The sequence below is a fragment of the Equus caballus genome, chromosome 1 (genome assembly GCF_041296265.1).
Source record: "Equus caballus isolate H_3958 breed thoroughbred chromosome 1, TB-T2T, whole genome shotgun sequence".
NCBI lineage: Eukaryota > Metazoa > Chordata > Mammalia > Perissodactyla > Equidae > Equus > Equus caballus.
Window position 1 is genome coordinate 118257950 of NC_091684.1, and position 16023 is coordinate 118273972.

At 49.1% G+C, this 16023-nt stretch overlaps 1 protein-coding gene across 5 annotated transcripts in view; it reads right to left on the reverse strand.

Annotated features, from left to right (window-relative positions):
- PCSK6 (proprotein convertase subtilisin/kexin type 6) overlaps nt 1-16023 on the reverse strand; it is a 181088-nt gene that overhangs the window by 45950 nt on the left and 119115 nt on the right. For all 5 annotated transcript variants that reach the window (XM_023651510.2, XM_023651513.2, XM_070268309.1 and 2 more), the window contains 2 exons: nt 13083-13271; nt 9003-9139 (listed from right to left, as the gene is read on the reverse strand). In XM_023651510.2, coding sequence (XP_023507278.1) covers nt 9003-9139; nt 13083-13271 — 326 coding nt within the window. The remainder of the gene's footprint in view (nt 1-9002; nt 9140-13082; nt 13272-16023) is intronic.

Consider the following 16023-nt stretch of genomic DNA (forward strand, 5'->3'; position numbering starts at 1 on the left):
AATAAAATGAGGTATGTGTCTATACACACACACTCATACACACATACGCACCCACCTACACCCACACTCACATATACATAACACCCACATGCATGCATACACACTTACATACATACCTACACATACACATATCTACATACCCATAATAACCACTCCCATACATCATGAATGCATACACAAACACACACACATACACACACACAGTTTGGTACTCTGTCTTATTCCTAGATAGATTTAAGACTGACTGTTTGGGGGTAAGAAAGTCCAAATCAATTACTCCAAAGAAACTATCCTCCAATGGCACACAATTTTTTCTCACACTGATATGGAGAATTGTTTATGTCATCTTTATGTAATCTTTATGTTATTTTACTTAATTGTGCAATCTAAATCTCTATGATCTTCTTTCATTTGAAGAAATGTTCCCCATACGTGTAATTTTTTTTCTTTTGGTGAGGAAGATTGACGCTGAGATAATATCTGTTGCCAATCTTCCTCTTTTTGCTTGAGGAAGATTGTTGCTGAACTGACATCTGTGCCAATCTTCTCTATTTTGTATGTGGGATGCTGCCACAGCATGGTTTGATGACCAGGGTGTAGGTCTGTGCCCAGGATCCAAACCTGCCAACCCCGTGCCACCGAAGCAGACCACAAATTCAACCACTGCTCCACCAGGTCAGCCTCTGGACATGTATTTTTTAAAACTTTTCATGATGGAAATTTTCAAATAAACACAAAATAGAGAAAACAGTACAATGGATTCTGAAGTGTCCATCACACAGCCCCAACAATCATCCACATTTTGCCAATTTTACTTCATCCATCTCCTCCCCATTCCTCCACTCCCCGAGTCCCGTACCCCAGACCCCTGGAGTATTTTAAAGCAAATCCTAGATGTCGTTAATGTTTCACTTGTAAGTACCATACTATGTATCACTAGCAATAAGGACTTTTTTCTCATAAACCTTAATTCCTTATTATCATCTATGACTGTTTAAGATGCCCTGATTCTATACTGATTTTTAACACTGATGTAAAATAATGCCCAGCACCTGACGGGGAATTCACAAGCACTAATTATCATCCTACCTCTCTCTTGTTCCTTAGACAAATTTTACTTCTGTCCTAGATCAGTGGAAATTTGGAAATGCTGGTGAAACCAAGAAAAACCTGGCACATGTGGGTTGCTGCTCTTTTGGAAACAGAGGAAAGATTAGAGAAAAAAGAGAAATTTTAATTAGGGAGAAAAAGTAGATTCTCTGAGTTCAAGAGAATGACACAGAAGCTTTTAAAGTGCCTTCAATTGTCTCAGACAGTCTATTTATTACAATGTGAATGCCAAGTACGGAAAACTAAAACCCTTTGGAGCTATGAAATGAGATACATGGTGTCGATTATGGAAAGAGGGTTGGGAAGCATGCTTGATTCTGTTTCCCATTTCAGAGTTGATGCCTCATGACTCCCTCAGGCAGGGGAAGATGGTGGGAGACGCCCTAGCTATTCAGGTGGGTTTGTGTTTATGAAGGAAGTTTGAGCCACGCACAGAGACAAACCACAGCCCTGGTGGAGCTCTCAGTCAGTTCAGGGCACTGAGCTGGGCCCTCAGGGTGGATGGGGTGCGGAGGGGAAGAACCAAGAAGCATGCTGACTGCCAGCAGGTCTGGTACGTAGCAGGTCTTCAGTCTAAGTGCGTGTATGCTGAATGAATGAGAGAATGACCATGCAAAGACATCCCTGGTGCTTCTCAAAGCCAAGCCCAATTCCAGCTGAGCAGGGGGCGACCCACAGTGTCACATGCACCAGGGGTGCTCGCAGGAGCCTCAGGTCACAAGGAGGTGCTCAGGCCTTCACTGTCCCTGAGGGGGCTGAGTGGGATGTGCAGGTAGGCAGGGAGGCTGACCTGAGCAGTGCAGGTGCAAAGGCCTTGCTTGTACTCCAGGGCTCTGGGGTGAGGAGGGCGGGATGCGGAGGCCCCTACCCTCACTTACTTGGCCTGAGTCATCACCTTCCATTCAACACCCTGAGCAAAGAGTGCTCATCCTCATCTTCTAGGAGGGGGCCTAGCAACGAAGCCAGATGTCAGGTGGTTTGTCTCTGTGCGTGGCTCAAACTTCCTTCATAACCACAAACCCACCTGAAAAGTTAGGGTGCCTCCCACCATCTTCCCCTGCCTGAGGGAGCCATGAACACCGAAGCCGGATGTCATTACGGACTGAATGTGTGTGTCCCCCCAAACTCACATGTTAAAATCTAGCCCCCAATATGATGGTATTACAAGGTGGGGCCTCTTGGGGGGCTCTGCGCTCATGAATGGGATTATTGCCCTTATAAAAGAGACTGCAGAAAGATAGCTTGCTCTCTTTCTGCCACGTGAGGATATAAGCAGAGGGCAGCCGTCTAAAACCAGGAAGAGGGTCCTCACCAGAATCTGACGATGCTGGCCTCCTGATCTCGGACTTCCAGCCTCCAGAACTGTGAGAAATAAACGTCTGTTCTTTATAAGCCCCCGGGTCTATAGCACTTTGGTATAGCAGCCTGAACTGACTAAGACACCAGAGATTCAGGAACAGTGGAGGCAGGAGGATCTGACCCCAGGCCTGTCGCATGCCAGATGCAGGAGATGGAGCACACACGGTTCCCAAAGAACTGAAACTTCCTGAGCTCAACAGCAAACTTAAAATGTTGAGCATTCTAGATGGAAACTTTCTAAAATGCAGCCATACTTCTCGGAAAGAAGTTCTGCAGGACGAGCCCCTCGCTCTGCTCTGGCTGCACCATAACCAGCTCCCATCTCGGGCCTTGGCAGCTCTCTGTATGGCAGCTGGTGTGGCTGAGGCGTCGGGGGGGCTCAGCTCGCCCGCCCACTGTGGATGCCAGACTCCCTCCCGAGCCCACTCTCCCACACCTGGGCCCGGGCCTGCTTCCCACAGAGCGGCAAGGTTCTAGTGTCCCCAGATCTCCACACTAGTTAGAGTCCAATGAAGGTGCGCTGAACACAGGAATGAGTGAAAAGCCACCTGCAAATACAACACCGTTGTGAGGCAGGATTTGCATTCAGTTCCCTTCCTCACTCGTCTCCCGGAGGAGAGTGATCCCGGGAAAAGATACAGCCTTCCCCTGGCCCAGGAACTGAAGAGGAAAATGGAGGACTTCTTTGCTAGTCATCTTTTAAAAAAATAGTTTTAAAATTAATGACATAAACCAAGTTCAGTCTGACAGGAAATGAGTATTATTTGAGCTAGCATATCATTCAGATGACTTAATTACTTAATAAACCCAGGTTTTAGCTGAGATTTTAAAGTACTTTCACATAGCACACCATTGGAATTGAGGTGGTTTTCTTTTTAAAGCAATTAAATTGCAGAGATTTGAGGGAGGTTGGAATGAACAGCACAGAAACGCAGCACCTTGCTCTGGGAACAGGTTCTCGGACTAGCTAGAGAACTGAGATGGGGGCTGCTCCTCCTGGGAGCCATGTCTCTGTGTTTGCTGCATTATTCCTGGTACTTTCAGGCTACCCTGACCAGACCAACTGGGAGGGAAAGAATGACATGCCTGTTGGGATCAATCACACCCTTGGCACCGACAATGCTGACAGGGCAGCTCCCAGGCCCACATTTCTCCCGGGCTCAGGAGCCCTGGAGTCTGTGGGAAACCTCGGGCATCCGGCGTCGCCTTTCCAGTCTGCGGTTCCCAACAGACACCACCAGACAGTCCTGAACATCGTGCTGGGGATCGCATCGCTTTGAAAGGCAGCCTGGTTGTAAGGTGGTTCTCACTCTTTCCCTCCCTCCTTTCTTTCTTCCCTGACTCCCTCCCTCTGATGACTGTGGAGAGAAGCTGATGGAACCAATGCTGACTCCAGCTGGGCTCGGGGAGGAAGCGCTAATGCCTGGATGTGCTGAGTGTGTGGCTGCGCGAGAGGAATCTGTCCTTGGCACACACAGCGAGAAGGGCTTGTACGTAGTAGGTCAACAGTGGCAGGCCACTTGCCTGCATGTGTTTCTGCAAAGCCCACCTCAGGAGTGGCGGCTGTCTACAGGGTAAAGCTTGTGTGACTGAACTGACCCCAGAAGCTGCTGCAGGAATGTGCAGACTCTCTGTGACAACACTGAAGAATGTGTCCCAGTCCCCCAAATCCCAATAAGTTACGGAAGGTCAGAGTAAAAGATACCAGGAGAGGCTTATTCTGTTCCCATCTCAACTAGCCAAAGACCCAGATTCTAACCATGCCCAAGGATGGGCACGGTCCTGTTTCAGGACTTAACTCTGGGCCACCCTCAGGAAGTCTCCCTTGTATCCACTGTGCCTACGTCCTCTGCAGCATGCAGGGCATCTGGTCACATGGGGTCACAAAAGTTTCCACTGTACTCATTCATTCTCCAAACACCCACTGTGCACCTGTGATGAACCACACAGCAGGAGGCACTGGGGACATGGAGGAGCCTGAAGACAAGCTCCCGAGAGCAACATCAGCGTGACAGACAACGGCAGAGCCGGCAAGGGCTGTGCAGGCAGAAGACAGGGAGCTGAGTGGGCAAGAAGGGCTGTGGGGAGGTGCCTGGCACCCAGTTCTGTGCTGTGCACCAAAGCAACCCCAAAGTTCAATACCTGCACTTGTGGGATCATTACGGTGTAAACAGATTCCTCCAGTGCCCACAATCTGCAGGACCCCAGGGCATCCCCATTCACCGCCTGCATGAGCTTGTCCACACTCACAGCTTTTAATACCATCTATTTGCTGACAATGCTTAAGTGTAGATTTCCAGCCCAGACCTGCCCCTGCCTCCAGGTACACATCTCTACCTGGATTGGTCACGTGCATCTTCAATTTAACCCACTCCAAACTGAGCTCCTCATTTTCCCTCCAGCACCCGCTCCCTCTGCAATGTTCCAGATCTAGGAAATCGCAACTCCATCCTTCCACTGCACAGAACAAAAGCCCTGGAGTCACTGATGCCCCCTCTCTTTGCTCATGGCCCACGTCTGATCTGTTGGCAAATCCTTTCAACTCTTCTTTCCAAACCTGATTGCTTCAAATACGTCCACTGCCACCACCTAGTTTGAGTCACCTTCATCTCATATTGTGAAGACCTCCTTACTGGCCTCCCTGTCTCTGTTGCTCTCCCCCACTGCAAACACACTTCAGTCTATTCCAACCAGCTGTCACAGTGCGCCTATTAACACGAAGCTTCAGATCATCTCTTTCCTCTGCCTAAAATCCCCCAGGGGCTTCTGACCGATCCTTGCGATGGCCTACATGCCTGGTGCAATCTGGTCTTGCAAGATCTCAGGCACCACGGGACACACCACATCAGCACGAGCATGTTGACAAAACTCCCAGGGAAAGCACTGGTCTAGGGCACCATCCCAAGGTGCCCCTGTCTCCCCACCCACTGTACCCCTGCAGGAGGAGGACATCTCCAGCTGGGTCTAGAGAAGGATTTGGGATCTGGGCAGGCTAAAGAAACAGAAGGGGTAACCTCAGGCCAGCAAGGCCCCTCCCAGAATGTGGACATGCCACATGGGCCCCTGCTGCAGAGAGAGGCACTTCTTGTGTTAGGCCTCAGACAGCGTCTAGCTCAGTTCTATTTCACAGCCGACGACACTGAGGTCCAGCAGGGACCTTAACTCACAAAGTTCATAGAAACGTAAACATCTGCCAGAGTCATGAAGGTGTGCATGCTCTTCCCCACTGCAGACATGGGCCTCGGCTTCAGACCAATGGGCTGCGCCGTGTGAATGCACAGCTCTGCGGATGCGTCCATCCACGTGGCTGTAGCCACCAGCCTCCATAGCACAGGCCTCCCAGGCAAGTGGCACTGCTGGCTGGTGCTGGAACTCTGTCCTGTGCCCGCAGAGCAGGCAATGCTTGAGGATACAGATGGCATGAGACGTCGACCCTTAACTTTTAATAGTGACCAGTACACTTTGGGGTTTTTAAAAGAAGAATTTAGGAGCTTCTACTTTTAAAATACATGAATTTCAAGTGATTTAAAATTTTATGTTTCTGTATTTTTAGACTTTTTTACAGTAACATTTTCCCGTAATAGTTACTTATTATTTTAAAGGCAGAAAGAAAGTGATTTTGGGGGGTGGGGGCACCTTGTAGATGACCTGATCATTTACAGTCAACTTTCTGCATAAGACAAGTTAATGCTCTTCTCTTCTCCCTAGTGAAAAAAAAATCCCCAAAACTCTGTTTCACAGAAAATCAGAACAGCAGCAGGACAGGAGAAGGTTCTAGGGTGATCAAGAAGCAGGCTGCAGGAACAATAGGACAGTGAAAGCAAACCTTGGGGAAAGTCTTGCATAGAAAAGTAGGACTGGAACGTAGTCCCTGGACCTGACCACAAATCCGACAGAGAGCAAGGGGAAGACTTCCAAGACCTTTGTGGGTGACTACAGGGTAAGTTGTAATGATTACTCTTGCTTTCTTTCCTGGTGTACTCCCATCACCTGATCAGTGCCTGGCCCATAGCAGGAATTCAGTAAAGATCGATTAAATAAATGATTATTAACTATAAGGAGAGTTATAAAAGGGTGCAAAAATTACCAGAGAAATAATCCAAAAACAAAATTAAGAAAACCATTCCATTTACAATAGCATCAAAAAGAACAAAATACTTAGGGACAAATTTAACCAAGGACATACAAGACACGTAGACTGAAAACTACAAAACATTGCTGAAAGAAATTAAAGAAGATCTAAAGAAACGGAAAGACATCTGTGTTCATGGCTTGGAAAAGTCAACATTGTTAAGATGGTAATACTCCTCAAATTGACCTACAGATTCAGAGAAATCCCTATCAAATTCCAGCTACCTTTTTTGCAGAAATTGATAAGCTGATCCTATGATTCATCTGGAATGCAAGGGACTCAGAAGAGCCAAAGAAATCTTGAAAAAGAGAAACAAATTTGGAGGACTCAAAGTTGCCAATTTCAAAACTTACTACAAAGCGATAGCAATCAAAATAGTGTGATACTGGCATAGAGACAGACACACAGACCAATGGAAGGGGTTGAGAGTCCAGAAATAAACTCACACATCTATGGCCAATTGATTTTCAACAAGGGTGCCAAAATCACTCAATGGGAGAAAGAACAGCCTTTTTAACAAATAGTGCTGGGACTTATTGGATAGCCATACGCAAAAGAATGAATTTGGACCCTTACCTCCACTATATACAAAAATTAATTCAAAGTGGATCAAAGTCCCAAGCATAAGAGCTAAAACTATATAAAAGTCTTAGAAGAAAACAAGGGTTTCAACCTTTGTGACCATACATTAGGCGACGGTCTCTTAAATATGACACTAAAAGCACAAGCAATAGAAAAATAAACTGAATCTCAACAAAATTTAAAACTTTTGTGCCTCAAAGGGCACTATCAATACGGTGGAAGAACCACCAGAGAATGAGAGAAAAAATTTGTAAATCATATATCTGATAAGGATCTAGTATCTAGAATATTTAAAGAACTCTTACAACTCAATAATGAAAGACAAACAACCCTTGGGGGCCTGCCCCGTGGTGCAGTGACTAAGTTTGCACATTCTGCTTCGGTGGCCCCAGGGTTCGGGTGTGGGGTGCAGACCTACACACTGCTTGTCAAGCCATGCTGTGGCAGGGGTCCCACATATAAAGTAGAGGAAGATGGGCATGGATGTTAACTCAGGGCCAGTCTTCCTCAGCAAAAAGAGGAGGATTGGCAGTAGATGTTAGCTCAGGGCTAATCTTCCTCAGAAAAAAAAAAAAAGACAATACAATTTTAAAATGGGCAAAAGATGTGCAACAATTCTCTAAAGAAGACATAAAAATGACTAATAAGCACATGAAAAGATGCTCATTATTTATTAGCATCATTAGTTATTAGGGATGCAAATCAAAACCACAATGAGGGGCTGGTGTCATAGCCTCGTGGTTAAGTTCTCGCCCTCCACTTCGGCGGCCCAGGGTTTCACTGGTTCGGATCCTGGGCACAGACATGGCTCTGCTCATCAGGCCATGCTGAAGTGGCATCCCACATAGCACAACCAGAGGCACTCACAACTAGAATATACAACTATGTACTGGAGGGCTTTGGGGAGAAGAAGAAGGAGGGAAAAAACGAAGATTGGCAACAGAGGTTAGCTCAGGTGCCAATCTTAAAAAAAAAAACCACAATGAGATGCCACTTCACACTTATTAGGATGGCTTTTATAAATAAATAAAGAAAGAACAAAACAAGTGTTGATGAGGATGTGGAGAACTTAAGATCCTTATACACTGCTGGTAGGAACGTGAAATGGGCTAGCCGCTGTGGAGAACAGTTTGGTAGTCCCCAAAAAGTTAAACATAGAATTACCATATGACCCAGCAATTCCACTTATACGCATATATCTAAGAGAAACGAAAACATATGTCCACATAAAAACTTGTACACGGATGTTCAAAGTGTTATTCATAATAGCCATTATTAGAAACAACTCAGCTGGCCATCAACTGATGAACGGATAAACAAAATGTGATACAGCCAAACAATGGAATAGTATTTAGTCATAAAAGGAATGAAGTACTGACACACGCTACAACATGGATGAACCTTGACAACATTCTGCTATGCGAAAGAAGCCAGAAACAAGAGGTCACGTGTTGTATGATTCCATTTACATGAAACGTATGGAAGACGCCAGTCCATAGAGACAGAAAGTAGATTAGAGGTTGCTAAGGGCCAGGGGGATGGAGAATGGGGAACCACTGCTTAATGGGTAAGGATACCCCTTTGGAATGATGAAAAAGTTCTGGCATTAGATACTGGTGATGGTTGCACAACACTGTGAATGTACTAAAAACCATTTACTCATATACTTTAAAATGATTAAAATGATGAAGTTTGTATTATGTGAATTTTATCTCCATCAAAAAAAAATTACCACAGACATTGTAGTTAAATAAAAGTCTAGAGTTAACAAAAGGGTTGAAATAGGAAAATGCTCACGAAATCTCCGAGAGCCACTGACCTTGTTTCTCCGGGTTGCGGACCTGGGACGGTATGTCCTGGATCTCCAGGGTCCATTCCCCCTCAGCCTTTTCTCCCCAACAGTGCACCGTCATGAACTCCCAGTTTGTAAACCCTTCGTTAGAATGATCCAGCAATCTGCGATTGGAGACATGGGGTCAGAACTCGAAGGTCCTGAAAGGGGTGGTTGGTGAGGGACCAGCCTGCCTGGGAACTCCTCAGGTGACTGTAATTGGCTAAAGTGCACCCAAGGGCAGAAGGGGCCCGGGCCTCAGCCGATGAGAAGCTGCAGGTGAAATGTTGACTGCTTTCACACCTTGTTTGACAACACAGCCCTGCACCGCAGCTTCACCTCCGTTATCTCATTGGTTCTTCCAAGTATTCTGAGAGGCAGGCAGGCAGGCCTCACAGGGGGGGCCCAATATAAGACAGGGACTCGGTCAGTGGTGGTCTCCTCCCTCCAATCCTAATTCACAGATGAGAGATCCCAGATGTAGTGATTTGCTGCAGGTCCAACCGCCAGTAACCAGCTAAGCTGGGGCTCCCTCAAGGGCATTCTGACTCCTGTCCTTGTTCTTTCCATCATCAGCAGGTGTTTACGAGTCACTGATGCATGTCCTCAAGCCCCGTGTTCCTTCAGAAGGTGTCTGGTCCCTTCCCACCACAGGAGCCATCCTATAGAGCCCATGACCCCAGTGCCTGGGTGTACAAAATCGACAGAGGCTGGGCCACGTGACCCTTCCACTGAAGCCCCATGGGCGTCACAGAGAAGCCCTGCTAAAATGCGAGTTTGTAGAATGAATGAAATGTTCTCATTTGTCTTGGAGCCAGCTTTTGACTGCTGTTCTCCAGAAGACACAAATAAGGAAGAATGTGCAACTACTCAAACTTGTGGGAAAAGTGTTGTCTCCAGGGCTTAACAGGTTTCAACAGTTGCATTTGGGGGACATGACGTAACGGGCCTGGTTGTTTTCCAGTGTTGGCAGGAGGCCCGCCCTGGGCACATGGTGGGGAGGGGCAGGAAGAGCTCCCCCCACAGCCAGCCTCCCCTGCAGGTTCTGGTGAGCCTCCCTTGGTCCTTCCAGACTGGAAGGTCTGTCCCAACTGGGCTGTCAGCTCATGCTTGGTTCAAGCAGAACAGGAACCAACTCACGGGCACCCTCTCTCTTCCAGCACCCAGTGCCCCCTCAGTCTTCTCTCCTTGGAGGAAACAGTTTCAGCTTCTTCTCTCTCACTCTTCCTTCCCAGTCTAACTTTCTATCTCTATTCTGGAACAACTTTTTAACGTAGTAGCTCCTTATTATTTATCAGAAATTCAGATGTATATGTGTTGTGTGATGTAAGATTTGATTCCCGATTTGGGGTTTCTCTGAACATCCAGTGTATAAAAATGTTTATCAAGGGAACGCTCTCTGCATGGAGAACAGCAGGTTGGGGAGGAGAACACCCTGTACTTTCTTCTAAGAAACTGCAAAGGTCGAGGCTGATTTTCACTCACGATGCCAGATTGAATCCAGCACACTACGGTCAGAACAAAGGCGAACTGTCTGTTAAGGGCTGAAGTTCTCAAGAAAGTCAATTACTCTTAGTGAGAAAAACTTGGCAACCTGAAAAAGTTGCCGAATTAAGCAGGATGTGAAATACAGTAGAAGATAATAGATCCAAAACACAAACCCTTGGGATACAGTCACACAATCTGTGCCTTGGAAGAAAAACAAATTCCGCAAAACTCAGATGACCGCCAAGTGGCTTCAGGGCGGGTTTAAAGCGCTTGGTGGCACAGGTACAGCTCTACCTAGCAAATGGGTCGGAATGAACCACACAAACCCACAGGACCCGCTCTCTACCATCCCAGGGGATCAAACGCTGGGCTGAACAGAGGACGGAAGTTAGAAGGGACAAAACAGAGTGTGGGGAGGGCGGGGGTCGGGAGGCGATGCTGGGGTCCTAGAAGGTTCTTGCAGGTCAGGTCGATGGATGTAAGCAGGACAGGAAGGGAAGCCAGCGCCTGCTGGGGACAGCGCCAAGCACTGTCATCCATCTTATCATATTCAGTTCTTGTAACATTCCCAGTTGTGACAGAGGAGTAAAATGACCTTTCCGGCGGTGAGGAGAAGTGGCCAGCTAGTGGGAGCCCAGCTGGGAAGTGCAGGAGCTGAGGTGGAAGCGCAGGTCTCCAGGCTCCAAAGCCCACGTCAGTCCTTGCAGGTTGCTGCGGCCCTGCCACCTGCCCGTGCCAACCCTTAAGCCTCACGGTGGCTCTCACTCGAATACGGGCCACCATTTGGTGTCTGCACCAGGCTGCTGCCTCAGATTCAGGGGGCACCGACTCGGGTGCCTCCAGGTGTCCATCCTGGAGCAAGCAGGGGCTCCAGTGAGGTGACTTCACCGGAGCCCAGAGAGCGGAACCCATGCCTGGCCTTGGTGCTGGTGCAAGGACAGGGCCATGGGGAGCACTGAAGCAGACCTGCCCCTCTGCCCAGCTCCGGTCTGGTGTTTGCACAGTGAATATAGGCCCAGTATTGGAGAGCTTCCAATGTTTCAAGAAACATTAGAAATTTGGACTTTTACATGAAATCTCTAAAAGTTCCAATAATAATAATAATGAAAATGATAATGATAATAAAACAACAATTCTGGTTGCAAAATAGCATAAAGCTGCAGCCTGCCAGCTGGCACCCTCAAAATGATCAAAATACTCATGCCCATGCTGGTCTCCTGCATGCAGAGGCAGAGTGTGGCCCGGGCCTACATGCAGGAAGGAGAGAGGCCCTATGTCACTATTGCGCTGCGAGAGTGGAACCTGATAGGGGCCCGGCTTGGTAGCTAAACCCACAGAACCCAGGAAGCCAGGACCTGTCTCAGAGTTGGTTCCAGTGCATCGAGGACAAACCCAGTGCTGGGCCCACAGCCAGGTGCGCCATCTGCAGAGAGCCCGCGTAGCACGGGGAGGCTGGGCAGAGGTGGAAAGGACACAGCACAACTCACCACTCCTTCAGACAAAGCCCATGCTCGCCTTTCACGGTTGCAATCTCTGTCTTATACGCAGCAGGGGTGGGGTGGAGGGGTTAAGAACAAGTCCTGCCTGGTCCTGTCTCGAGGCTTTCACTCCACCCCCATTTCTGAAGCCTACAGCCCAAATAAGGGCTGCAGCCCCACTCAGCTAACCCCAAGTGAGTCAAGAGGGTCTAGTGTGAGCAAGCAGGGAGTGGGGGCCACAGCCCAGCGGAAAGGGCAGTCTCGGGGTGCTTCCCGAGGGGTTTGGGGCATGACGGCCAGTTCTGTTTTTCAAGAGAAGGTAGAAATGCTTCTCTGTCCATGAAACCTTTTTTCTCCCTCTGCCTCTTAGCCAGAAGGAGCCAAAACAGAGCCCTCGTCCAAGCTCCCATAAATCATCATTCTAACCCATCATTCCCATCATTCTAACCACCTGCAAGTCACATAGATGCATCAAAGCACTTCTCCTAGTTTCTAAGTTTGTTGAATGACTACTCCATAGCCTTTCGCAAACTGTGCACCAAGTTCCACAGTTCAGAGCCTGTTGCTGAGTGCTTCGGCCAAACGGGACCCCTGAAAGCACGTGGGTGGGAACACTGCGGAGAGCAGCCTCCGAGCGCCCCACCAAGGCCATCTGCCCCACAGAGCAGAGCCTCCCGCCACCCCACAGGCTCTACGGCATGACCCACCACTGCGCGCCTGGGCAGGAGAAGCTTCGAGAGACAAACAGTGCTCCTCTGACATGTGCTCTCACTCAAACTGTCGAATGAATGTGATGAAAATATTTTCAATGCATCCTTAGAGTAATTAAGTCGTAGCCAGAATTCCACACATCTCTCCACTAAACAACAGAACCACCACAGACTCTCTGTGCTTGCTGTGTGGAAACCAGTTTCCAGGGCGGTTTTGAAGGTGACATTTCAGGAGGCTGCTTCTCAGGTTTGTAGGGTCTACATGTGACTGTCTCCAAGAGGACGCTGCTGGGAGACCCGCACGTGCCAGGGTGCTCGGCAGGGACGCTGTGACCTCGGGACAGACGGGTTCTGGTGGTGAGCCCGGCCCCACCCAGCCAGCCTGGCCTTACCTCTTTGCCAAAAGCTGAGACTTGGTTCCTGAGGGAGAAATCAGGTGGATCTGGAGGTCTCCTCGGCGCGGGTGGGAGATGGAGATACGAGCCACCACGTGCTCCAGGTAGCCCACGCGCTGGTCCGAGTGGTCCGCGCAGGCGGTGGTCAGGGCGGTGGTCCGCAGGGTCTGCACCACAGGGATGCTCCTGGGAGAGGAGGGAGGAGCTCAGTACTTAGCACCTGAAGCACTAAGTCGCACACAAGGATGATGGAGTCAGGCCTTGCCTGGTGTGGCAGAGACCCTGTGCTGGGGACTCTGCGGGACAGCTGTGGCCCCCACTCTCAGATGCTCCTGTTGCAGTTACACCTCCCGCCCAGAAGAAGTTTAGCGCTCTGGGATTTGCTTAGAGAAATTTAAAGAATGGCTTCTTGTGCAGACTCAGCTAACACACCCAGGGACTGGCTCTCTCGGCACCCAGGAGGCGGCTTCTCTCTAAGTAGCCTTTGGCCAGCTCATTTCCTCACCCGTCTGGGTTCTGCAAGGCTTTAAAATCCCACCACTTTATTTCAAAGACTGGCCTTGAGGATGTAAGTCATGATGCTGAATGACAACAACAAACATTTCCTGAGCTGACTGCGTGCCGGGCACTGGGCACTGGTCTGAGAATTTACAAGGATTGACCCATTTAATCCAGGAGGTCGTCAAGGACCACGCCCAAGGTCACACAGCTAATGAGAGTCAGGGCTGGGGTTTGAGGCTCCAGAGTCCCCTGCTTCCACGTCTGTGCCACAGTGACCTGCAGGGATGCTGGTGTGGACCCACAATCCTGTTCAAGACACCGGAATAGAGGAGACAGACAACGGACCCGGGGCCAGAGTTGATCTCTTGCACTGAACACATCGGTCAAGGCCGTAGTGACTAGACCAGAGTCACGGAAGATGGACAGGAGCTAGTCCGCTCCCGACTGTCCTGCAAGAAGACTGGGGGCCCCTCTCTCTCCCACCTGTGATGGGAATGAATGACTGTTCTCTTTACACAGTCGGGAAAGTTTTACCACATTGGATGGAATCTGAAGACAAGCACCAAGCCCCAATCATTCATGAGTCAGTTCTACCAATGTTTTTTTTTGTGGTGAGGAAGACTGGCCCTGAGCTAACATGTGTTGCCAATCTTCCTCTTTTTTTGCTTGAGGGAGATTGTTGCTGAGCTAACATCTGTGGCAATCTTCCTCCGTTTTTCGTATGTGGGATGCCACCACAGCATGGCTTGACGAGTGGTGTATAGGTCTGTGCTGGGGATCCAAACCTGTGAACCTTGGGACGATGAAGCAAAGCACATGAACTTAACTGCTATGCTACCAAGCTGGCCCCACCACCAGAATTTTTAAGCGTACTCCCCAGACGAAGCAGGCGGAAAACCTGCCCCCAGATGCTGTTCCCTAGCCAGGCTGGGCCATCCCACCTGCACCACGGCGGCTCCCCCTTACGATCTGGAGACTGAAGAAAGATCCACCCGCTACCCAGCAGCTCATTAATAGTTCCCCACTGCTTGGCCAGTGCTCGGTTTATTATGGGGAGCACTTTTCCCATTATGCCCCGACTTTCCGCGTAGGCTCGGCGTCTCTCAGGAATTACATCGCTGGGCTCTAGTGGGCCTGAGTCATAAAAAACAATCAAAACAGTTATAAACAGTGATGTAATTCCCTCAGAGACTCTAAATATTTGAAAACATGATTTGCATACATTATAAATTGACGTAGAGATGCTAACTTCTCTCACTGCCTTCTCCTGAGTTTTACTGTCCGTGTTTGCCAGTCAGCAGGCCCCCACTGTGGCAGATGCAGGGCAGAACAGAAAGTTCTGGAGAGTTCCGGAGAGTTCCAGCCCTGCTGGGCCCACAGATATCTCCAGGTAAATTATTCCCCCACATCCCTGTACTAAGAAGGCAGCACGTGGGTGTGTTGAGGGAGGGGACTCCTTTGTGTGAAGCCTCACTAAGTGTGGCTCCCAGAGATAACCCTACACTTTCCAACTCCTAGCACTTCTCCTGGGCGGAACAGCAAGAGGAAGGTGAAGCAGGAACAAAAGCCATGACAAAGTTTACAAAACTTTCCCCGCCCTCTAACCATTTGCAATTGAGAGGCGGCGTAATCATTCGGCCCTAGAATTAGACCTGGAATCCCAGTGAGGAGACCTTAATCCTAATGATAAGGTGCAGGATTTCAGAGAAAAGGAACAGGGTCAACAACCGAGAGATTGCAACCGAACCCCACTCTCAGCTGCCGCCTCCCTGTGCCCAGCCCTCAGTGTCAACACGTAGAGAGAAACGCATCTCAAGGAGTGTCGAATACTCAAGGAGATCATTAAAGTCTCTTGCATTCCACGTTTCCACTCCTACTAGGGAGTTCAGCTGCTAGGCTCCGGAGGGGAGAAAGCCTGGCGGGGTCTAATGCACAGGGGCCCCTTTGCTGCTGCCTGCAGGGGGCCGGCGGGGGCCGGCACACAGGCGCACACAGCTCCTTCAGGTGCTGTTTCAAGGTTAGGGGCCTAGCTTGGTTAGGTTTTCAAAGCTAAGACATTACCCTCCCCTGGGGGCCAGGAGCCCTGCCTCCCGGGAACAAGGCAGAGGGTGACAAGTTTTTACCTGAAATCTCTAACTGTGCGTGCTCACAGTCACAGGCCACGAGGCCTCCTCATTCCTGCAAGTTCTAGGGGAAGAGGGGGCCCAGGACAGCCGCTCCAGGACAGGCGTTGCCATCCTCCTTGCGTGAAGTCAGCCCTCCCCACATTTTATTTCTGCTGTTCCTGTTGAAACAAATAACCTAACACCCCAGATCAGGGGGCTTTTTAATTTCCTCAAGAGAAGGGGGTGTGGGCGGCTTCAAAATGTTTCACGATAGTGGGCCTGAAATTTTTCTGTATTTCAGGTAGAAACTCCAAGTAGAAGTGGGGAAGGCA